At 36.2% G+C, this 24,847-nt stretch overlaps 2 protein-coding genes across 3 annotated transcripts in view; both read left to right on the forward strand.

Annotated features, from left to right (window-relative positions):
* LOC306867764 (kinesin light chain 1-like) overlaps window positions 1-14,171 on the forward strand; it is a 35,997-nt gene extending 21,826 nt beyond the window's left edge. The window contains exons 12-16 of the mRNA XM_079413624.1: window positions 749-857; window positions 952-1,068; window positions 11,700-11,818; window positions 11,953-12,016; window positions 12,121-14,171. Coding sequence (XP_079269750.1) covers window positions 749-857; window positions 952-1,068; window positions 11,700-11,818; window positions 11,953-12,016; window positions 12,121-12,204 — 493 coding nt within the window. The 3' untranslated portion in view covers window positions 12,205-14,171. The remainder of the gene's footprint in view (window positions 1-748; window positions 858-951; window positions 1,069-11,699; window positions 11,819-11,952; window positions 12,017-12,120) is intronic.
* Window positions 14,172-18,618: 4,447 nt separating this feature from the next.
* LOC306867765 (heme-binding protein 1-like) lies at window positions 18,619-24,544 on the forward strand. Of its 2 annotated transcripts, none has more exons than XM_079413625.1 (6): window positions 18,619-18,875; window positions 20,055-20,267; window positions 20,386-20,477; window positions 21,640-21,781; window positions 22,222-22,405; window positions 22,505-24,544. In XM_079413625.1, the coding sequence occupies exons 2-6, from the start codon at window positions 20,108-20,110 to the stop codon at window positions 22,677-22,679; spliced, it is 753 nt and encodes a 250-aa protein (XP_079269751.1). In that variant the 5' UTR covers window positions 18,619-18,875; window positions 20,055-20,107; the 3' UTR covers window positions 22,680-24,544. The 2 variants fall into 2 exon arrangements, with proteins under 2 accessions (XP_079269751.1, XP_079269752.1); XM_079413626.1 differs by having other exon boundaries at window positions 18,660-18,883; window positions 22,505-23,989.
* Window positions 24,545-24,847: the final 303 nt, after the last annotated feature.

Here is a 24,847-nt window from a genome sequence, read left to right on the forward strand (position 1 = left end):
ACTAAAGTAAAACAAACATACAGTTCATATACGTACAGTCACCTTCAACATTTCTCATATTATCACAGTTTATTTGCTATAGTTTAGAAAATGGAAATAAAATATGACAAGAACTCATCAAATATGACATATCATAAACTCATAAATTATGACAAGAAAAAAATCATCTCGATAATGTCAGATAACTTTGATAGAAATGTATGTAACAAAACATGGTCAGGTCAAAGTGTCTGAGTAATTTTTGGTCCCAAATTTTTATCAGTTTTACTGGTAGTCCAATGTATGAAGAAGTTTTGGGTATAATATGTCACAGTTCACTTTATTTTGCTACCCTCACTTAAAAAAATTAACTATAGTTTCCTGCACCCACTAGTAAAAAAATATCAAAAATGATATCTGGTGTCTGAATAATTTTTGGTTAGACTGTATAAGACACTGGACACTGTTTACTCATCTCACTCAGGCAAAAACTACTGAAAATAATGATGGAAAAATATGATGCTTGTTATGAAATGGGTGAAAAATTTTTATTATAATTCTTTTGCTCTAAAACTTGTGAGCTCTCTCTCACAAAAGTATTCCGTTCCCCAAGAAACACTGTGTTCGCTTGAAAAAAAAAAAGATGAAAGTTTCTTTTTTGCAAGTGCTGCTATTTTCTTCAGAAAATGCAAACCTAGTCTGAATATTAAACGTGTTGGGAATTATATGAGACGCATTTGAGAGTGAATCTGTGTGTTTTTATACACAGCCCCACGGTAAACACCACGCTGAGGAACCTGGGTGCTCTTTACCGTAAGCAGGGGAAAATAGAGGCGGCTGAGACCCTAGAGGAGTGTGCCATGAGGTCCCGCAGACAGGTGCAACATTGGGAGAATCATAGCGATGAATGCTGGGAAACATGATGTCTTTGTAATGTGTGTATGTGTGTGTGTGTGTGTGTGTGTGTGTCAGGGAGCGGCAGTGGATCCTCAGAGAGATGGAGAGAGGCGAAGGAGCACGGCATCCATCTCCAGCGTGAAGTACGACTGCAGTGACACCGGGGAAGAGGGCAGTGTGGAGTGGAATGGGGTGAGTTAGTAATATCTTTGTCATGTTAAGCTGCGTTAAGTGTATGGAGCCCCAAAGTGGAGGTGGTGAGGAAAAAAATATGAGATGGGACAAAAAAAATTATATTTCAGTGCTTTTGCATGCTCTTGCAGATGTATTGCGTTCCCCCAAGAAAACATTTGCATTCTCTTATAAAAGTATTTTGTTGTGTCGCAAAAAGTATTGCGTTCCCCCAAGAAACTTTGTAATCTCTCAAAAAACATTCTCTCTCGCAAAACAAAAATATTGCATTCTTTTGCAAAAGTATTGCATTCCTGTGAGAAACTTTCTGTTCTCTCACGAAACATTTATGCGTTCTCTCACAAAAGTATTGAATTCCTGCAAGAAACATTGCATTCTTTCATAAAGCATTTGCATTCTTTTGCATAGGTGTTGCATCCCCTCTAAAAACTTTGCAAACATTTGCATTTATTTGCATTCTTTTACAAAAGTATTGCATTTCCACAAAAAAAAACTTTGCATTCTCTCAAAACACATTTGCTTTCTTTTTCATAAGTGTTGCGTTCCCTCTAAAAACTTTGCAATCATTTGCATTTATTTGCGTTCTTTTGCAAAGTATTGCGTTCCCGCGAGAAACATTGCATTCTCTTGCAAAACATTTAAGTTCCCTAACAAAAGAATTGCATTACTGAGAGAAACTTTGCTTTCTCTGCAAAACATTTGCGTTCTCTTGCAAATGTATTGCGTTCCCCTAAGAAACTTTGTAATCTCTCGAAAAACATTCTCTCTCGCAAAACAAAAATATTGCATGCATTCTTTTTCAAAAGTATTGCATTCCTGTGAGAAACTTTCCTTTCTCTTGCAAAAGTATTGCTTTCCCGCAAGAAACATTGCAGTCATTCATAAAACATTTGCATTCTTTTGCATAAGTGTTGCGTTCCCTCTAAAAACTTTGCAATCATTTGCATTTATTTGCGTTGTTTTACAAAAGTATTGCGTTTCCACAAAAAACTTTGCATTCTCTTGCAAAACGTTTGCGTTCTTTTGGAAAGTATTGCGTTCCCGCGAGACACATTGCATTCCCTCACAAAAGTATTGCATTTCTGAGAGAAACTTTGCATTCTCTCGCAAAACATTTGCGTTCTCTTATAAAAGTATTGTGTTCTCTCGTGAAAAGTATTGTGCTCCCACAAGAAACTTTGCTTTCTCTCACAAAACATTTGCGTTATTTTCCAAATTATTGCATTTCCACAAGAAACTTTGCGTTCTTTTGTAAAAGTATTGTGTTCTCTCGTGAAAAGTATTGTGCTCCCACAAGAAACTTTGCATTCTCTCACAAAACGTTTGCATTCTTTTCCAAATTATTGCATTTCCACAAGAAACTTTGCGTTCTTTTGTAAAAGTATTGTGTTCTCTCGTGAAAAGTATTGTGCTCCCACAAGAAACTTTGCATTCTCTCACAAAACATTTGCGTTCTTTTCCAAATTATTGCATTTCCACAAGAAACTTTGCATTCTCTCGCAAAACATTTGCGTTCTTTTCCAAATTATTGCATTTCCACAAGAAACTTTGCATTCTCTCGCAAAACATTTGCGTTCTTTTCCAAATTATTGCATTTCCACAAGAAACTTTGCATTCTCTCGCAAAACATTTGCGTTCTTTTCCAAATTATTGCATTTCCACAAGAAACTTTGCGTTCTTTTGTAAAAGTATTGTGTTCTCTCGTGAAAAGTATTGTGCTCCCACAAGAAACTTTGCATTCTCTCACAAAACATTTGCGTTCTTTTCCAAATTATTGCATTTCCACAAGAAACTTTGCGTTCTTTTGTAAAAGTATTGTGTTCTCTCGTGAAAAGTATTGTGCTCCCACAAGAAACTTTGCATTCTCTCACAAAACGTTTGCATTCTTTTCCAAATTATTGCATTTCCACAAGAAACTTTGCGTTCTTTTGTAAAAGTATTGTGTTCTCTCGTGAAAAGTATTGTGCTCCCACAAGAAACTTTGCATTCTCTCACAAAACATTTGCATTCTTTTCCAAATTATTGCATTTCCACAAGAAACTTTGCATTCTCTCGCAAAACATTTGCGTTCTTTTCCAAATTATTGCATTTCCACAAGAAACTTTGCATTCTCTCACAAAACGTTTGCATTCTTTTCCAAATTATTGCATTTCCACAAGAAACTTTGCGTTCTTTTGTAAAAGTATTGTGTTCTCTCGTGAAAAGTATTGTGCTCCCACAAGAAACTTTGCATTCTCTCACAAAACGTTTGCATTCTTTTCCAAATTATTGCATTTCCACAAGAAACTTTGCGTTCTTTTGTAAAAGTATTGTGTTCTCTCGTGAAAAGTATTGTGCTCCCACAAGAAACTTTGCATTCTCTCACAAAACGTTTGCATTCTTTTCCAAATTATTGCATTTCCACAAGAAACTTTGCGTTCTTTTGTAAAAGTATTGTGTTCTCTCGTGAAAAGTATTGTGCTCCCACAAGAAACTTTGCATTCTCTCGCAAAACATTTGCGTTCTTTTCCAAATTATTGCATTTCCACAAGAAACTTTGCATTCTCTCGCAAAACATTTGCGTTCTTTTCCAAATTATTGCATTTCCACAAGAAACTTTGCATTCTCTCACAAAACGTTTGCGTTCTTTTCCAAATTATTGCATTTCCACAAGAAACTTTGCTTTCTCTCGCAAAACATTTGCGTTCTTTTCCAAATTATTGCATTTCCACAAGAAACTTTGCGTTCTTTTGTAAAAGTATTGTGTTCTCTCGTGAAAAGTATTGTGCTCCCACAAGAAACTTTGCATTCTCTCACAAAACATTTGCATTCTTTTCCAAATTATTGCATTTCCACAAGAAACTTTGCTTTCTCTCGCAAAACATTTGCGTTCTTTTCCAAATTATTGCATTTCCACAAGAAACTTTGCTTTCTCTCGCAAAACATTTGCGTTCTTTTCCAAATTATTGCATTTCCACAAGAAACTTTGCGTTCTTTTGTAAAAGTATTGTGTTCTCTCGTGAAAAGTATTGTGCTCCCACAAGAAACTTTGCATTCTCTCACAAAACATTTGCATTCTTTTCCAAATTATTGCATTTCCACAAGAAACTTTGCTTTCTCTCGCAAAACATTTGCGTTCTTTTCCAAATTATTGCATTTCCACAAGAAACTTTGCTTTCTCTCGCAAAACATTTGCGTTCTTTTCCAAATTATTGCATTTCCACAAGAAACTTTGCGTTCTTTTGTAAAAGTATTGTGTTCTCTCGTGAAAAGTATTGTGCTCCCACAAGAAACTTTGCATTCTCTCACAAAACATTTGCGTTCTTTTCCAAATTATTGCATTTCCACAAGAAACTTTGCATTCTCTCACAAAACATTTGCATTCTTTTCCAAATTATTGCATTTCCACAAGAAACTTTGCTTTCTCTCGCAAAACATTTGCGTTCTTTTCCAAATTATTGCATTTCCACAAGAAACTTTGCTTTCTCTCGCAAAACATTTGCGTTCTTTTCCAAATTATTGCATTTCCACAAGAAACTTTGCGTTCTTTTGTAAAAGTATTGTGTTCTCTCGTGAAAAGTATTGTGCTCCCACAAGAAACTTTGCTTTCTCTCGCAAAACATTTGCGTTCTTTTCCAAATTATTGCATTTCCACAAGAAACTTTGCTTTCTCTCGCAAAACATTTGCGTTCTTTTCCAAATTATTGCATTTCCACAAGAAACTTTGCTTTCTCTCGCAAAACATTTGCGTTCTTTTCCAAATTATTGCATTTCCACAAGAAACTTTGCGTTCTTTTGTAAAAGTATTGTGTTCTCTCGTGAAAAGTATTGTGCTCCCACAAGAAACTTTGCATTCTCTCACAAAACATTTGCATTCTTTTCCAAATTATTGCATTTCCACAAGAAACTTTGCTTTCTCTCGCAAAACATTTGCGTTCTTTTCCAAATTATTGCATTTCCACAAGAAACTTTGCTTTCTCTCGCAAAACATTTGCGTTCTTTTCCAAATTATTGCATTTCCACAAGAAACTTTGCGTTCTTTTGTAAAAGTATTGTGTTCTCTCGTGAAAAGTATTGTGCTCCCACAAGAAACTTTGCTTTCTCTCGCAAAACATTTGCGTTCTTTTCCAAATTATTGCATTTCCACAAGAAACTTTGCTTTCTCTCGCAAAACATTTGCGTTCTTTTCCAAATTATTGCATTTCCACAAGAAACTTTGCTTTCTCTCGCAAAACATTTGCGTTCTTTTCCAAATTATTGCATTTCCACAAGAAACTTTGCGTTCTTTTGTAAAAGTATTGTGTTCTCTCGTGAAAAGTATTGTGCTCCCACAAGAAACTTTGCATTCTCTCACAAAACATTTGCATTCTTTTCCAAATTATTGCATTTCCACAAGAAACTTTGCTTTCTCTCGCAAAACATTTGCGTTCTTTTCCAAATTATTGCATTTCCACAAGAAACTTTGCTTTCTCTCGCAAAACATTTGCGTTCTTTTCCAAATTATTGCATTTCCACAAGAAACTTTGCGTTCTTTTGTAAAAGTATTGTGTTCTCTCGTGAAAAGTATTGTGCTCCCACAAGAAACTTTGCATTCTCTCACAAAACATTTGCATTCTTTTCCAAATTATTGCATTTCCACAAGAAACTTTGCTTTCTCTCGCAAAACATTTGCGTTCTTTTCCAAATTATTGCATTTCCACAAGAAACTTTGCTTTCTCTCGCAAAACATTTGCGTTCTTTTCCAAATTATTGCATTTCCACAAGAAACTTTGCGTTCTTTTGTAAAAGTATTGTGTTCTCTCGTGAAAAGTATTGTGCTCCCACAAGAAACTTTGCTTTCTCTCGCAAAACATTTGCGTTCTTTTCCAAATTATTGCATTTCCACAAGAAACTTTGCATTCTCTCGCAAAACATTTGCGTTCTTTTCCAAATTATTGCATTTCCACAAGAAACTTTGCATTCTCTCACAAAACATTTGCATTCTTTTCCAAATTATTGCATTTCCACAAGAAACTTTGCATTCTCTCACAAAACATTTGCATTCTTTTCCAAATTATTGCATTTCCACAAGAAACTTTGCATTCTCTCACAAAACATTTGCATTCTTTTCCAAATTATTGCATTTCCACAAAAAAATGTGTTTTCTCACTAAATGATTAAATGATTATATGATTAAATATTCATCATTTTAAATGATCTTAAACACTCACCCTGAAGCTTGAATTGCAAAACAAAACGATTAACACTTAGACTGCAGGTATACAATAATGATGCTGTGTTATCTGGCTGTGGGATTGATATCACTTTAAAAAATGAGATCGGGACAGCCTGTGGCGGTCAGTGCTGCATTGCAGCCTCTTCAGTGTGCCAAAGTGCCCGTAGTCCCCTGCTGATGTCATATCCTGTGTGACATCAGTGAACTGTGACTCATTCTCTCCTTACCCACAAACCCTCATCACTGACACTATCATTACATTACTATTGTCATGATGCATAGCTATGATTAACAATGGCTGCACAGCTATTTCCTGGACCATATAATTAAACAGCTGTGATTATAAAACAGACGCTCCAAAACAAGAGTGCAATAGAGTCGTATTCCAGAAGTAAAAAGTCTATTCATTTTCTCCATTTTTAACCTATAATGTAAATTTTTTTAAGACAATGAACTATGATGATAAACATTTATTTCAATGAGAAACCAGTTTTTGCAGAAACCAGTGGGAGTTGAATGTCATATCTAATGCGTGTTTAATTGGGTAATTCTATTGGTCATCACTAGATCAACCTAAATACATTCATTTATACTAACAAAACAAATCTTTACAGGTGAAATCAGGTTAAATCTTGAGATACTATGAACAAACTCACTGTACTTATTTTTCATTGATCTGCTCTTGATGTGTTCGTCTCATGTGTGCTTTTGTCTCTCTCTGTGTCTCTCTCTCAATATCTGCATTAGGCCTAAGCTCTCCTCATCTTCCTCTGTCTGCTCTAACAACAAATCAGATCTGATCTGCCTGATGTAAATGGATTGCTGTGCGGTTTGCTCTCTGCCGGGTGGAGTGTGTGTGGAGAGAAGCCCAGCACAGCTTTAACTCTTGCTAAGGCTGATGGGATATCATCTTACAGTTCCTGTGTGTTCTTGCTCTCTCTCTTTCTCTGATTCTTCCAAACACTGACTGATTTCACTGGTTTGCTCATTCCTACTTGTTCTCTGCGATGTCTGTTTTTGTGTCTGCATTGTTAACTGTGTTACACTGATTTATAATCTGTAATATACAACCTCAGTGAGACACACGTGTCGGACTAGCAGAGTGAATCTTATGAACAGACCAAATCAAAAGAAATAAGAAATTCGATTTCCGTGATAGTTAGGCACATTTCTCCACGTAATGTCAAGAAAATTCCCAATATCGTTACAGTAATATAATAAAAATGACATGTTATTTAAATGGTAAATTCTGTTCAGATGTTTGGGTCAGTACGATTTCTTAATATTTTTGAAAGAAGTCTCTTATTCTCACCAAGGCTGCATGTATTTGATCATAAATACAGTAAAAACAGTGAAATAGTATTACAATTTAAATGAACTGTTTTCTATGTGAATATGTGTTAAACTGTAGTTTATTTCTGTGATCTGCAGCTGTATTTTCAGCATCATTACTGCAGTCTTCAGTGTCACATGATCTTCAGAAATCATAATAATATACTGATTTACTGATCAATATTTTTGTGGGAATCATGATATATTTTTCAGGATCCCTTAAAGAATATAAAGTTCAACAGCATTTATTTGAAACATAATGTTTTACTTTAAGTCTTTACTGTTGCTTTGATTAATGTATCCTTGCTCAATACAAATACTAATTATGTTAAATAAATAAATAAAAGAATTGTACTGACCCTAACCTTTTGACCGGTAGTATAAATACAGAACAAATAATATAAATACTTCAATATACTGTTATATTAACTTATGTTATATTTAATTCCTGGTATTTAGCAGATATTTTTGTTAATAAATACACAGGTGCCTATTGTTCTGGCCAACTCTCAGATATATTAATGTTTAATCTAGCAAAAGGGAAGGTGTATATGGAAATACAATGGAGTCTGCTGACAATTTTGCATTCTTTACCAAATTAATACGTTTCTTTTATTTCCCAATTATATAATCGTCATAACAATTAAAAGGTTAAATTGGAAAATTAATAAATTTCCAAAACAAAGAAAGTTGTACAGTTTTGAAACAACACGTGGGTGAGTAAATGATGACTGAATTTTAATTTTAGAATGAATTATCTTTTTTTAACTCACAAATTCATGCTAGTGACTTAAAAGTAGTGCAGAATTTTAAAGATTTCTTCTTTATTTTATTTACTATATTTACTACATTTATATCTTCATTTTCAGTTTTTATGGTCTGAATCTTTCGGACCTTGTTACATAACTCATGTTATAGCACAGCTACCTTTTAGTTTATTTATGTTTATACCTATGTTTATGTTTATTTATCTTTATTTTATACTAATTAAAAAATACTTGAAATAAGTGTATTATTTGCTACTCGCATTTTTTTTCTACACATAATCATGTTTAGTTTGGTAAAATAAGTGTTTTGTTGGGTATGTGTCAAGTAGGCTAAACTCATTCTTCATTGGCTTTTGTTGCCAAATACATAAGAAAGGCCAAAGGTTCAGACAAAATCTGCTCAATATGCCAATAATAGAGACGGTGAGTTTCTTCAGAAACTGAAGCTATTTTTGCAATTCCGTGTGGTTTTGCTAATGGCATAGAAATGGCACACTTTATCTTTCAATGTATTACTGTATGTGTTCTCTATTCAGGATTCATGATTGGTGAATTAGTGCGGCTGTAGCTAATTCTTCACTGTAGTTTGACTGAGGGCCTCGCTGCAGATTCATGGGATGTTTGGACTGCGTGTGTAAATATATATATATATGTGGCTCTTTCTGCACGCTGATGTATGTCTTCATTAAGCTCATATGACATCTAACCCAATAAAGGCTTGGAATTAGTGGCCTGGCCTCTGTCTGTGTGCTTGAATGTGAATTATGAGTGAATGTTTTATTGGAGGCACTCTCTCTGCCACACGGTGACCTAGTTTCTGTCACTGGCAGTGGTCACACAGCTTGTATTTGCTTCAGTTTTCTTCACCATGACAGCACGGAGCATGGATTAAAGTAAAATCGAGGGGTTATTTCAGGTCTCAAGAGCATATGTTGTTGGATTTAGCATTTTAGTTTGGCAACTCTAAAACCGCAGTGTGTAGCTCAGATTGGATTTAATGCCAACTCAGTCGTATGGATTGGATTCAGTGTATTGGATTTCCACATCGGCAATAAAGCAGTAATGCTATAGTTACCCTAGTAAACCTGAGTTGCATAACCTGAGAGCATGACATGGTGTTTCTGCAAATACAAACACGTCCTGCCATCTGCTGGGCTCAACACTGCAATACTCCAGATATTTTCCAGTATGAGGTATTTTAACACATTTACATTGGAAACCATTGCTAATATGAGAGCTAATATATTGACTAGGCTGATAACTCAGCCGGGATTTGGAGATTATTAGCTGCTCAGTACCCCTGCTGGCTAATAATCATGCCAAATTCACAGAAGTATGAATTCTCCTTTGTGTCAGTTCCCAGATCTACCAACAGCAGTGCTGCAGTGATCTTATACTTTAGTAGGCTGACCCATAAATTAGCTGTGGTTCCCTCAATAAAAACGCAATTGTATGTTTTCACTGACTTTTGTATTCAGTGCACTTTTAAATGTAACTAAAATAAATTGTATTTATATACACATAACAAATATACACAGTACTCACATATACATTATTTAAACAAAAACCTTTATTTTGGATGCGATTAATCGTTTGACAGCACTACTCTTCATGTAAGCAATTTATTACGTTACTTTTTGCATAATTTTTTGTCACTTGAGCTGGGCTTGCTTATTTATTTTTAATAACAAAAAACTGAAAAGTTATATTTTTGGCGACTGTAAAGACCCTTTAACACCAAAAGTGAAATTAACAAGCCCCCGTCTGAAGGAAGTGCCTCTGTCTCTGCACTTTCTCTCAATTTCTTTCAACACGGATATCTCGGAGATCTGTCAGCGAATAAATGGGAAAACAAAGTAACTTTGAAACAATAATTGAGATATTTTCTTGTAAATTTAAAAGTAATTAATTACTTTACTAGTTACTTGAAGTAAAAGGTAACTCGCGTTACCCACAACACTCTTTGTATTTTTGCAGATACTCCGTGACCAGCAAAAGTTAATGATTCATATACTTTTTGTTCATTAAAATAACCTCAAATGAACACAACTTTAGACTAAATTCAGTAAAAAGCAATAATGATAAGCAAACTATAAGTCACATTACTTCAACGTCACCATCACTACGCTTTTGACAAGCCTTTTAATTTCTTTATTTAAAAATCTACAATTCTACAATCTACAAAAGGTTTGAGTTGAAACAGTGTGCGAGAGTGTAAGTAAGGTGAATGTAAAATAAAACATTTTAAAAACCCATTGACTTCAGGATAATGGAACCGGAAATGCTAAAATGCTAACTTGTGCTAACTCATTCCTTCAGCACTCTAAACTGCATATGTATTCAAAGTTTATTGTTTCGCATTTCATTAATATGTGTATATCCAAAGTAATATGTGACCCTGGACCACAAAACCAGTCTTAAGTCGCTGGGGTATATTTGTAGCAATAGCCAAAAATACACTGTATGGGTCAAAATGATGATAATGTAAAAAATCATTAGGATATTAAGTAAAGATCATATTCCATGAAGATATTTTGTAAATTTCCTACTGTAAATATATAAAAACTTAATTTTAAGAACTTAATTTGAACAACTTTAAAAGGAGATTTTCTCAATATTTAGATTTTTTAGATTCCAGATTTTCTAATAGTTGTATCTCGGCCTCCATAGACAGCAATGTAATTAACACGATCAAGGTCCAGAAACGTAGGACATCGTTAAAATAATCCATGGCACATCAGTGGTTCAACAGTAATTTTACGAAGTTACGAGAATACTTTTTGTGTGCAAAGAAAACAAAAATAACAACTTTTCTTTTCAACAATTCGTCTCCTCCGCATCGCCCTATAGCGCCGTTTTGCAGAGTCACTGTTTACGTTGTTTACACTTTAATCTGAACGTAAACAGTGTATCTGCGTACATGCGTTGTTTATGTATTTGATACTCTCCAAATTGGAGCTATAGGGTGACGTGGAGGAGACGAATTGTTGAATAAAGTCGTTATTTTAGTTTTCTTTGCGCACAAAAAGTATTCTCGTAACTTCGTAAAATTACGGTTGAACCACTGATGTCTCATGGATTATTTTAACGATGTGCTTACTACGTTTCTGGACCTTGATCGTGTTAGGACCCTTGCTGTCTATGGAGGCTCAGAGAGCTCTCCGATTTCATCAAAAATATCTTAATTTGGGTTACAAAGATGAACGAAGGTCTTATGGGTTTTGAGGGTGAGTAATTAATTACAAAATTTCCATTATTAGGTGAATTATCCCTTCAACCAATGGCATGAGTTGAAAAACACAGCAACAGTTTTAACTCAGGACTGTGTTTGTGTTCAGGACGGTTCTCTCAGGAGAAGTGGCTCTTTCGGGAAGCTCAGAGATGTCCTGCGAAGAAGCAGCGAGATGCTGGTGAAGAAAATTCAAGGAACCATGCCACCAGAACCTCGCAACACAAAGTGAGACACACAAACACAGCGATTCATGAATGTTATACTGTACTGAACTTTGAACCTAGCTTTAGCAGCTTTACCGCCTGGTACAGTAGAGTGTTGTTCTTTCTTGTAAATGAGTTGTTTTTCATCCCACACAGCATGAAGAGAGCCGCGTCCCTCGGTTACCTGAACAGTAATGGAGATGACAACAACTCTTTTCAGGTGAGATGATTTAGGGCCGCTGTTGTGTGAGCGCAGGGTTTAATTTGATTTGTTTTAAAGGAGATTAATGGAGTAATGCTGATTTGTCGGTCGTCTCGTCACAGGGTTCGGGAGCAGCGAGGACGCTGAGAAACAGCAGGCCTCTGAGCTCAAGCACAGTGGAGCTGTACAAAAGCACAGACCAATGAAAATGCATACATGTTCTGACTCATTTCTCACTAGATTTGTAGGAGGCTGTGGTTAATGTGCTTTTAATCATGAACGCCTTTGGCTTTCCGTCTGAGTTTACACATATAAATCATGCATGTTTCTTTTTCTTCAAGGAATAGTTCATCCAGAAATGAAAACTCGTCTTTTACTCATTCTCATGTGGACCACAAAAAACTAATTTAACTAACAGCTCTTTTTTCCGTGAATGGAAATGGGTGCCGTCAAATGCCAAAAACAACAAAAATCTCCATAAAACTAACCTACTTGTGCACTAAATTCTTCCTAAGTCAAACTGTACAGGCCAAAATATGGAAGCTTGTTTCCACCAGGGGATGAAAAAAAAGGGCTACTTGCAACTATTTTCTTGCAAATCGGAGTTTATATCTCACAATTCTGAGAATAAAAAGTCTGAAATGTCAGATAAAAAATTCATAATTACCCGTGGCGAAAAAACAACAACTCTGAACTGCAAGATGTAAATCTGCAGCTTTTACAACTTTTTTCTCACATTTCTTAGGTTACATCTCACAATTATGAGAAAAAAGTCAGATTTGCAAGATGTAAATTAAGAATTGTAAGAAATGTCAGAATTGCAGGATAAAAAGTCGCAATTAATCTTGGTGGAAAAAACATCAACAGTATTGCAAGATGTAAATTCAGAATTCCAAGGAAAAAAAGTCAGAATTGTGAGAAAAAAAGTCAGAATTACACGTCGGGAAAAACCCCCCTGAAATTTAAGATGTAGCTTAAACACAGGTTTTGCAACTTTTTTTTTTTTTTTTTTCTCGCAAATCTTATTTTATATCTGACAATTATGAGAAAAAAGTCAGATTTGCAAGATGTAAATTCAGGATTGTGAGAAAGAAACACAGAATTGCATGAAATAAACTAAATTACAAGACAAAAAGTTGTTGTGAATTGTTTAAATGAGGTTATAACTTGCAATTCTGAGAAAAAATAATTATGAGATATAAAACTCAAATATTAATATAAACTTTTAAGATTAAATGTTGCAGTTACTTTTTTTCGTGACAGACACAAGCTTACATACCAATATGTATGTTTTTACTGAGAGTGAAGAAATTAATTGCTAATCTTTCCCTCTGCCACAGATCCAAATGTCCAAATCCAATGTAAATGATGACAGAATTTGAATTTTTGGGTGAACTAACCATTTAAAACTATTTTAACCTTTCTTAAAACCCATAGCAACTGCCTCAACGTTATTTTTTTGAAACCTAATATGGCTCAGCTACAATATTTTATACGCTGAAAACACTGGAATGTGATGGCTGCTGTGGGAGGCTTTGTGTGTAGTACAGATCTGAATTATGTAATGAGTGATTTTAACCCCAGTGGGAAAGACCAGAAATCCACCTGGCTCATTCTCTCAGGTATTAAATATCCTTTTGACACATATTTAGCAGTGAAATTTGACCTCCGGTGACAGAAACCCACAAGTAACCCGGTGCACGAGCATTGTTCACTCAGAGCTCAAGAGAGGTGTTGTGTTCCTCCTGACCTGATTCATCAGCAATGCACGCCAGTCGTTTTATTCCAGTCGCTCATTCATTATGTGATGAATATGTCCTAATTCATAGGTACTGCCCCCATGTGTTTCTGTAACTTTGTGTGATGTTTTTTTTTTACTCTATTCAAGTTTTAAAGTAACCATATCTTGTCATTTTTTTTCATTGCTAATTCAAATTTGGAATATATATGGAATCTGTATATATGGAATTTGATGTAATTTACGTTTATCGGTTTAATATTTGTACTACATGAACGATGTGCAAGCTTTACAGTCCAGACTTGTTTGTCTAAGCATCCAAGTATGTTTTGAAAGCACTTTTTTGAGAGTCATTTTCTGGGTAAAAACTAGATGCTTGAATGAACTTCCACTGTCTGATTTGGCTTGATTGAAATAAAAGCTTTTTGTGAAATCATGCAATGTCCATGCAATTCTAGGCTGCAGTAAAGTCAGATTGTGCAGAGGACTCATCTGGTTCCCATGGTCTTGTCCCGATGGCAGTCTAGATGACGTGGTCTTCGGAGGGGATCTGTCTCTTGTTCTCATCTAGTTGTCCTGATCTCCGCTGACATGTGACCGGCGTCAGTTGTGGCTTTATGAGATTGTAAAGTGTCCATTAGCTCTGCACTTCAGAATCTCGCCGGAAGTAATAAGTGATCGGGGAACTTTTCGCCTGCTGTTTTATGAATACTGTGAATTCGGTCGTACTACTCACATTCTACTTACACTACTGCTTACATACTGTTTTTCGGCCTACTATGGAAGTGGGCATATTCGGGCATGCAGTGCATGAGATCGGGTCCAATTAAACAGAAAAACAACATACTGACTAGAGACGAATGAACATTAAAATGTGAGCTGGACGAAGAGTACGTTTACACGACCACAATGTAGTAAATACAGAAAGGTTTTTCCTTTGGATTTTTGAACATTTTTGTGTACAAACGACAACGCTGTCAAAACAATCACCTGAATCCCTGAAAACGATTACACAGAGAAGATTTGAGTCGACTGATTCCATAGAAAATCACGTAGTGTATGATGATCACAGATTCTGATTTTTTAGCTTCAGACTTTGAGTCCATCGAGTCGGAGGAGATCAAACATGTTTGATATTTACAGCCAGCTTTAGAACACATATTGCTTTCATTTGTCACATGTCTCCTAGCAATAAGGTGCACATTCTGTGTGAGTTTGTTGTGATCGGAAGGAATTTAAAGTCTGCTCGTGTGAGATCCTCATTTGTATATAATGTATGATGCCCAGTTTTCCTTTGTGACTATTTGAGTCATTCCACTAAACCGGTACGATTTGAGTCCCTCTGACCTTTTTAAGTGTATTTTATCTATTGGGTCACCAAAATCTTTTTATATATATATTTTTGTATCAATTGAAATGTCTCCTTTAATAAGGTTTAAAAACATGACATACATTTTATCTATATATTAGAAATTATCTTGTTTTTTTTTCAGTTGACACCACCTATTTTGTCATGGCCTTCTATGAAAGTGTACTTGGGATATGAATTATACAATTCTCATAAATATCTATCTGTGCTTTTTTGCTGGTAATGTTTTTTTGCTAAGTAAATTCATGATTATTCAACAAAATCATATTATTTAGTTGCGTACCTCAGTAACCCCTCAACCCCGTTACACAAATCATTCTCCCCCCATAAAGAATAATGAACTGATCCTTATGTGATATCATGAACAGAACGTGACATCATATAACTCTTCTGAACAACATTGTGAGCAGATATAGGTAAGTTACCACCTTCGTTTATAACTATAACGTTTAATATTGTTTAATACAGGACTCAACCCTGTTACATCAAATAAAGACAGAAAACGATTACTTGTGAACATGATCTTTGTCATTTTAACAATATACATGATTTGTTAATATCATGCGTACCATGTGCGCTCCTGTTATTCACTACGTTTAGGGCAGGGGCCGTTTTGAGCAGAAAATCACAACCCCGTCACACTCAACCCCATTACTTATTTGATCATAACGGGGTTGTGAGATTGTGATGGGGTGGTGTTTTTAACACTTTGGTTCTGAATTTATCCAGTAATTTAAATGAATAATTATATTTGATCAAGAGTCTTATACCACATGCATATGTTAATGTCCATGTCAAAGCTATGTGTGTGTGTGTGTGCACACACGTGTTCTGCCTAGATTTTCACATCTCAGTGTTAAGTAAATCCTACAAACAATACCCCATAATGACAACGTGAACGAAGTTTGTTTGAAATCTTTGCAAATTTATTTAAAAAAAAAAAAAAAAAAAAAAAAATCACATGTACATAAGTATTCACAGCCTTTGCTCAATATTTTTTTGAAGCATCTGAAGTGAAGTGACATACGGCCAAGTATGGTGACCCATACTCGGAATTCGTGCTCTGCATTTAACCCATCCAACGTGCACACACACAGCAGTGAACACACACACACACCATGAACACACACACACACACACACAGCAGTGAACACACACACACACACCGTGAACACACACCCGGAGCAGTGGGCAGCCATTTATGCTGCGGCGCCCGGGGAGCAGTTGGGGGTTCAGTGTCTTGCTCAAGGGCACCTCAGTCGTGGTATTGAGGGTGGAGAGAGCGCTGGACATTCACTCCCCCCACCTACAATCCCTGCCGGCCCGAGACTCGAACCCGCAACCTTTGGATTACAAGTCCGACTCTCTAACCATTAGGCCACGACTTCCCATTTGCCCATCTCTGGCAACAATTACAGCCTCAAGTCTTTTTGAGTATGATGCTGCAAGCTTGGCACATCTATTTTTGGATGGTTTCTCCCATTCTCCTTTGAAAGATCTCTCAAGCTCCATCAGGTTGGATGGGGAGCGTCGGTTTTCAGATCTCTCCAGAGTTGTTCAGTCGGGTTCAAGTCTGGGCTCTGGCTGGGCCACTCAAGGACATTCACAGAGTTGTCCTGTAGCCTTAGGGTTTTTGTCCTGTTGGAAGCTGAACCTTCTGCCCAGTCAGAGATTCTGAATCATTATCATTAAGGCTATCTCAATATTTTGGTGCACTGAGCTGTTTCCAGCACACTTTACTTTTGGGATGGTACTTTGCAGGTGATGAGCAGAGTTGGTTTCCTTCAAACATGATGCTTGAAACTGAAGTTTATCAGACCAGAAAATCTTGCCTGAGGTAGTCTGAGGGTTCTTTAGGTGCTTTTTTGCAAATGCCAAGTATGTTTTCATGTGCCTTCACTGAGGAGAGGATTGAGTCTTGCCACATTGTTGTAAAGCCCAGATAGGTGGAGTGTTGCAGTGATGATTGTCCTTCTGTAGGTTTCTCCCATCTCCTCATATGATCATGGAGGTGGAGGATGATCAGGTTCTTGGTCACCAGTCTAACCAAAGCCCTTCTCCATCAGTTGCTCAGTCTGGACAGGAGGCCAGCTCTAGGAAGAGTCCTGGTTGTTTCAAACTTCTTCCATTAAGGGTAACAGAGACTACATGCTTCTGTGAAGCTTCAATGCTGCAGAAATTTTTCTGTACCCTTCCCCAGATCTGTGCCTCAATACAATCCTGTCTCAGAGGTCTACAGACAATTACTTGGTTTGTGCTCTGACATGCACTGTTACCTGTGGGACCTTATATAGACTATATAAGATTATATAGATGTGCCTTTCCAAATCATACCCAATCAACTCAGTTTACCACAGTTGGACTCCAATCAAGTTGTAGAAACATCTCAAGGATGATCAGTGGAAACAGGATGCACCTGAGCTCAATTTCGAGTGTCATGGCAAAGGCTGTGGATACTTATGTACATGTGATTTTTCATTTAAAAAAAAATTATACATTTGCAAAGATTTCAAACAAACTTCTTTCACATTTGTCATTATGGGCTATTGTTTTTAGAATTTTGTGGAAAATAAATTAATCCATTTTGGAACAAGGTTGTAACATAACAAAATGTGGAAAAAGAGAAGCGCTGTAAATACTTTCTGGATGCACTGTAGTCAGGTCAAGTCAATATTATTTGTATAGCGCTTTTAACAATGCAAATTGTGTCAAAGCAGCTCTACATCGGCTTGATATAAAGCTGGGTGGTACAAATAAATACACAGTATTTAGACGGGGAAATAGTTTGTCGAAAGAGTGTCATTCTCCTCTGGCCGGACAAAATCAGCAGTTTAAATCTAGGCTAAAGCAGAATCAGATTGTGCAAAGGACTCATCTGGTTCCTGTGGTCTTGTCCCGATGGCCGTCTTGGAGACAGGGTCTTCACTGGGGGTCAGTCTCTGGGGTCATCTAGGTGTCCTGGCTGTAGAGGTCATCTCTAGGTGCTGATCCACCATCTGATCTGGATACAGTCTGGATCTGGGTGACTACGGTGACCTCAGAATAAGAGAGAAACAGACTGATATTAGCGTAGATGCCATTCTTCTAACGATGTAACAAGTACATCAGGTGTTTTATGCTGGCAGAAAAGGTGTACAGGTGTTGTATGTTGGTGTGTGCTTCAGCACCATCTCCGTGTGGAGATCTTGAAAGAGGTGTGGGCCAGATATTGAATGCCACACAAATTATATGTTTATTTTGAGGACCTATTCAGTCAGTTTATAATCTTCTAATCTATACTATGTTATTGTTGTTTACTGTCAATTTATATATATATATAAATCTATTTTGAGGAAGAAACTAAGCGCAGAAAATACTAACATCAGCATTTAAGTTGCTTTAAATTATTTCTACCGTATTGTTAACTAATTTTTTTCTCTAAAATCCCGCCTACATGTCAGCCAATCCGCTGTCAGTATTCACGGACGCGCGCGTTTGACAAGCAGAGCATGCTTCCGATTGGCTAACAGGAGTGGGCGTACATTTGTGTTGATCGATACAGATATATTTGATTTATCTCGACAGCTATTTAATAGTGTTTTCAAGTGAGTTGGAACAGTGCATGCGTGTTTCCCCAAAAACAGAAGATATCGCTTGTGCACGCGGTAAAACATACTAAAAAGGTGTTTGTAAACATGTGGAGCAGCGCATGCTAGAGCGCTCCTCCTCCGCGCATGCGCAGTGCGATCCCCAGCGCTTTAAGCTGAGTGGTGCGTCTGGTGTGTCTTCTGGTAAGAAGGTCATTATTAATTATCATAATAACACGTTGTTTTAAATTTTAAGTCACGGCCCAAACCATCGATATTATATAACGGAAGTGTTTGGCGTGTGTAACATTTGCTCTGGGCGTCATTAAAGTCATGCTTTCCACATTTCCGTTTACTGAGGGCTAATGTTTATAATAATAAAGTGCATTGAAAAATGATATAAGTTAGAGGTTCGTGTGCAAATCCACTGCTGCATTTCTCCCCGGTTTTCCGTGCATCTGCAGTCAAGCACTGTTGCATTAGCATCCGTTCACATCTGTCATGTTTTATGTTATGAACATGCACCAATCACACTGCAGCTTGGAAGATGAGATGGATTTGTGCAATAACACAATCACATCGAGAAGCTTTCTGTCTATTTCTGATTTATGCTTCCTGTTTCTATGATTGCTCATCGTTTCAGCTTATGAGATTGCTCGTGTTTGTTATTAAAACGTGCTGTGCTTATGCACTAATACACATGTAGGGTCCAGAGAGATGCATTTTCAGTTTTAGGGAGCTGTATGCATGCATGTGTTTTCGGGTCAAAACAATAGAAACCTTGTTGGCACTTCCTAGTAGTGCTATCAGTAATTAAGACTGACCATGCACAAGCTTCATGCCATGCTAGTGCTTTTACAATGCCAGATTAACAGCTGTGCTAGTTTCCCCAGTAATAATGGAAAGGGGATAAATATTAATATGTTGTTATTAATAAGCAGATTATTTCGTTAGACTGTTTAATTCATATAAATAATATTTACTTAATGTTTTTTTTAAACAAAGTTTATTTTTGTATTTTGAAATCACACCAACAGCATGGAAATGCTTTTTAGATGATAAAAAGTCCTCAAAACAGAAACTTGTATTATTTAGTAGCCTATTATTTATGCCTGTGCAAATGACACATTTTCATGTAATTCTGAAATTGTGAAAGACCTTGCAATTCAAATTTATTTATTTATTTATTTTTCAGAATTGCAAGGTATACACTTTTTTATATATATATATATATATATATATATATATATATATATATATATATATATATATATTAAGAGCTGCATAATTTCATGGATGGATCTGTCTGGATCACTATATATATATAACCATTGCACTGAGCTAATTATTGAGCTAATTTTCTCCTTCGTGTTCTGTTTTCAGAGCTTCGTGATTGACTTGCAGCTCCACAGTCCCTCGCTGTGACATTTGTCAGAATGGCTCTGATCTCCATCGAGGACCTTGACAGACTGGATGATGAGCAGGTGGACGATGACGTTACCGACAGCTCCGAGCCAATGGATGAGGAGGAGCAGGACCAAATGTATGCCCACTGGCAGGCGGTGGGAAGGACACACCAGGTGTCTGTTCCCAGAGGTAAGACAGAAACGCACTGAGAGACATCTCCATATGAGTGGGAGTGGGAGAAGAAATGACCCTGGCTGATCTAGATCAATGTAAACAGTAAAGTGAAGTGACTCTGGTTTTTGTGTAGAGATGAGAGGACCCATTGAGGAGATGACGAGGAGGAACCAGACCTCAGAACAAGAGCAAGTGCCTTTTACCACCATCTCCAGACACGAGAAGGTAAAATCAGCCCATTTGTGCTACTTTGTTAGTTTGTGATCACTGGATCTTGAAACATGGGGAAAAACATGTCTACAATTTAGAAAATGGCAACACTTCCACTTTGAAATTAATCAGAGATGATCACTAGATTGTTTCACTAGAACAACTTTTCAGTTTTCATTTAGCTATTTGCGCTAAGTGTAAATAGCAAGTAGATACTATGTAGGCTACACTAAGTGAAAATAGTAGTGTTTTCTTAGCAATAGATGCTATTAAGTGAAAATAACGATAGATGCTATTTACACTGTTAAAATTGCTATATGTATACTATTTATTGTAAATATTGGCAATTATCGTCACCTCATTATCATAGTACATTATAAAACAGCATGCAATAATATCGTATTGAGTGTAAATTATCATTTTAATTCAGATTATTAAATGGATGCCAACATATTGGGACACCTAAAGCCCTACCTACACCTACCCGATACTTTATTTTAAACTTTTTGATTATTTCCTTTATTTTATGGAAAATAAATGCTTTTTTGATGTGATATGAGATTTGAAAAGGCAGGGAAAAAGTTGGGCAAAAGGCAGATTCGAACTTGGGTCGATTGTCAAAAAAACTGCTGCACCTGCTTTAACCGCTACGCCACTGGAGCTGATTCAAGCATATTTTAAGCATAGCTAGCATATTTTGTAGTGTTGACTATCCCAGTCACCTATATGCACTTGCTGCTATTTACACTCTGTTTTCATTTGATTTTTTCTGTATTTTATCATAATTATGACATTATCAGCTACTGCTGTACCTCTTAAACCATCAGGCCACAACTTGAAAGCAGAAATATCATTAAAAAGGAAAGATTATCTGTTCTGCAAAAAGGAAGAGTTGTTTTACATGTCGACACCATCACTTGTCATCCCTGACAGATTTTTAATTGGTTGAGCTGAAATCATTTTCAAACCATCCTAGTTTCTTAATTATTTTTTAATAAATTAATTTGATGAATTTAATAAGTATAATCAGAATTTGACCTAACAGTGCACATTATTTTTGTACTTTTAGCATTTTGACTAGTACTCAAGAAGCATGGACATTTAGTTATTGAATGATTTTTACTGAAAGATTTGTTTAAATGTAATTGTTGATGAGCGTCTGTTTGTGTTTGTGCAGCTTGGCGAGGTCTTGTACGAGGAGAGAGTGTATCCTCCAGGAAAATGGGCATGTGTCAATAAAGCAGACATGTTGTATGAGCAAAGCATCTCCAATGCGTTTATGAAACTCATGCGCTTCATCTGCAAGGACAATTCAACAGGTAAACTTTAACCACCAAACTATTTCAAGTCGGTGCTTTGAGACCCTTGCCTTTTATTGTTTGTTACAATTTAGTTTTCAGTTTTTTTGTTTAAATCTGGTCATAACTTTTAAAGTGTAGCTTACCCAGTCATGGAACAGATGTTTCTTATGCTGTACAGTTAGTTGAATCGAAAACAGGTAAAATGAACACCAAAAAATTAAAAATTTAAATGAATGGGCTTAAAAAAACTGTCTAAAGTGGACCAAAATATATATTTGAATCTACTTTAAATCCAGATTCAGTGTGAATGCAAACTTTCGGGTTTTATTAACGCGCGTGTAACCCCTCTTATAGAATGCGTAGTTTCTATTACAATATTTGTCATAATAATCACAATGATTGTTTTGTACGAAACATGCAGTTTCCCAGTGTGCTCAGTTTAGGCTCTGTGTCCCCAGGACGGTACCTTGGCATGTCAGTACCTGTTGTGAATGAGATTAGGATGGCAGACAACGGCACTAACTTCATGAAGGACGTGATGACTGCATATTATCTGCCCGCTGAGTTCCAGGCCAGACCACCTGAACCATCTGACCCTGATATCAGAATTGTTCACAGGGACGCGATCCCGGTCATAACCAGGTACACGACCACCCTTCCAAACCAGACCCTTGGAGCTCAACCTTTAGACCTGTGTGCATGTTCTAGAATGATTAAAGTTGAACTTTTCTTCCGTTCTAGGGTGTTTTATGGCACCACAACAGAGGAGACCATCTCTCGTCAGATCAGCATCCTTTGGGAGCTTCTGGGCAACTCCGAGGATGTTCTCCAAGACCGCTACATGGTAGCCGTGTATGAGAATCCCGGCGTGCCCCAGCGCAGAAATGAGATCTGGTTCATTCGCCGTGGCACGTGAACGTTTCACAGCTCGCCTGTTAAGCCAGTAGAGATGTTTGAGTAGCTCAGTGTCTCGAAGTGAAGGGGCGAAGCTTGTCACAATCAAAACCCATTTATCCTTTTGTATTGTTGTGAGTGCAATGCATTTGTTTTTAATCAGCGAGTAAAGAAACTACAGTTTATTGCACAATAGATATAGATAACACACTTCCATTAGCACGGTATATAGCCTGCTGTTGATTTCAGGGTCAACACATGGGAGAGATATCAATGGGTGGCATTACATTGGCATTATTTTTTAACTCTGATAGTATGAAGATGATTCATTATTCTTCCTGTGTTTTCTGCTTGATTTAAATATTATACACTACTTGAATTCACTTTCATTGTTCAATTTGTTTTAGTGCAGAAAATGGTTTTTCTAGGTTTTCCATAGTGCCCTAACATGGTGTCGGCAATGACTCCGATATTATGATATTCTCAACTGTAAACCGTAAATCTTTCAATAATGGCATTTGTAGCTTGTTATTTGCTTTGTATGTTGATGGATAAACGGGTTCAGTTTTGAGATTAGCAGCTGGTATTAAGATTCAATACTTATATATTTACAGTTATTGAAATTTTAAGCAGTCATTGAAATTGTGTTGGAAAACTTTTGTAAATTTAAAATATTTTTTGTATCAAACCATTTATCAGACAATCATCAGCAAGAGCTTTTCTATTTCTAAAACTCAGAATCTTCTACATTTTTATCTTATGGGCCGATTCAATTAGTACCTGTTAGATATTAGTAGTGTATTCAGGTTTAAATCAGTCATTTGCCACAAGTGTGGCAGTAGTATGTTTTTTTTTCAACCGGTATGCTTGTTGATCTCTCTTCTTTAGATGGAGTCTGCAAGTCTGGTATATCTAAACAGCTTTTTCTTCAAATGAATGGGACCACCTGGCAAAATATCCCTTTGCAGCAGTATTGTATCTGAGCGCTATTTGGTCTCAAGGATGTAACTGCATTTACTTCTCAGTGTATTTTACTGCTGTGATTCATGTAATATTTTACAAACGTGTGTAAAACATCAGCGCAACTCTTTAAAGCACTGTTTTGATTAATAGCGTTTGTAACATTGATGGCTTAGGTTGTATGTTTAATTGATGTTTGCCTTGCCGAAGTGTTTTAAAACTTGCACAGTCCCCCTCAAGTCTGTAATAATACAAATAAACTTTAAAGAATACATTTCATAAATGTAAACAAATAAGAAAACAAATGGTGTTTAAATAAATGATGGATAACTAAATAAATGAGGATCACTAAAGCCCGAACTTGTAATGAGCACGAGCAAAATAATTTATACTTCATCTAATTTGCTACACTACGTTACTCAATTCTTAATTATGGAGCGCTGCAATTCTGTTCTTCACCACAGATTTACACTGGACAAATGCGGGGTGCAACATAATACATTCGTACTATATAAAACATCGTTTTTTTTATGGTCGCTAAAATAGTTACTTATTTAAAAGAAGTACCTACTCAGAAAATAGGTGATTTCAGATGCATGTAATCACATCACATCATTTAATCAATCACAATTCTCATATTTCAAAACTGTTTTATGAGTTTTTGTCTCCATTTTATTAAACAACTGAAAAATGCATTGAACACAATTGTGATGCCACCCTGCCAAAGGTTAATTACAAGACTAGAGGGCATCTGGGTGTGATGGGACAGTAACCAGTTATATAGGTAGTTGCAAATGAAATCACTCCAGATCGTGTGTGGCATGGGGTGTAAAAGGGTTTTAGGGAATCTGTGGTATTTTTGAGGTATTTTTTTAACATTATTTTTAGAGCTGTCAGAGTTAACAGCATATTTTTGGTGAAAAGCACAAAAAAAAAAAAATCTGTTAAAATTATATTTAATTCAAGTAACAAAATGTTTTTAATGGTTTTAACTAACGAACTAATAATTTAGTTATCTAATAAATACACACTTCTTTGGCTTCTGTAAGAATATAAACGCCAGTTATTTAATTTTGCAAACATGCTGTCTTATATAACGTATAAAAGAAGCCAACCTAAAGCTTTCAGTAAATTACACACACACACACACACATATATATATATATTAGTGCTGTCAAACGATTAATCGCATCCAAATATAAAAGTTTTTGTTTACATAATATGTGTGTG

This window comes from Barbus barbus (genome assembly GCF_936440315.1).
Source record: "Barbus barbus genome assembly, chromosome: 49".
In the NCBI taxonomy this organism is placed as follows: Eukaryota; Metazoa; Chordata; class Actinopteri; order Cypriniformes; family Cyprinidae; genus Barbus; species Barbus barbus.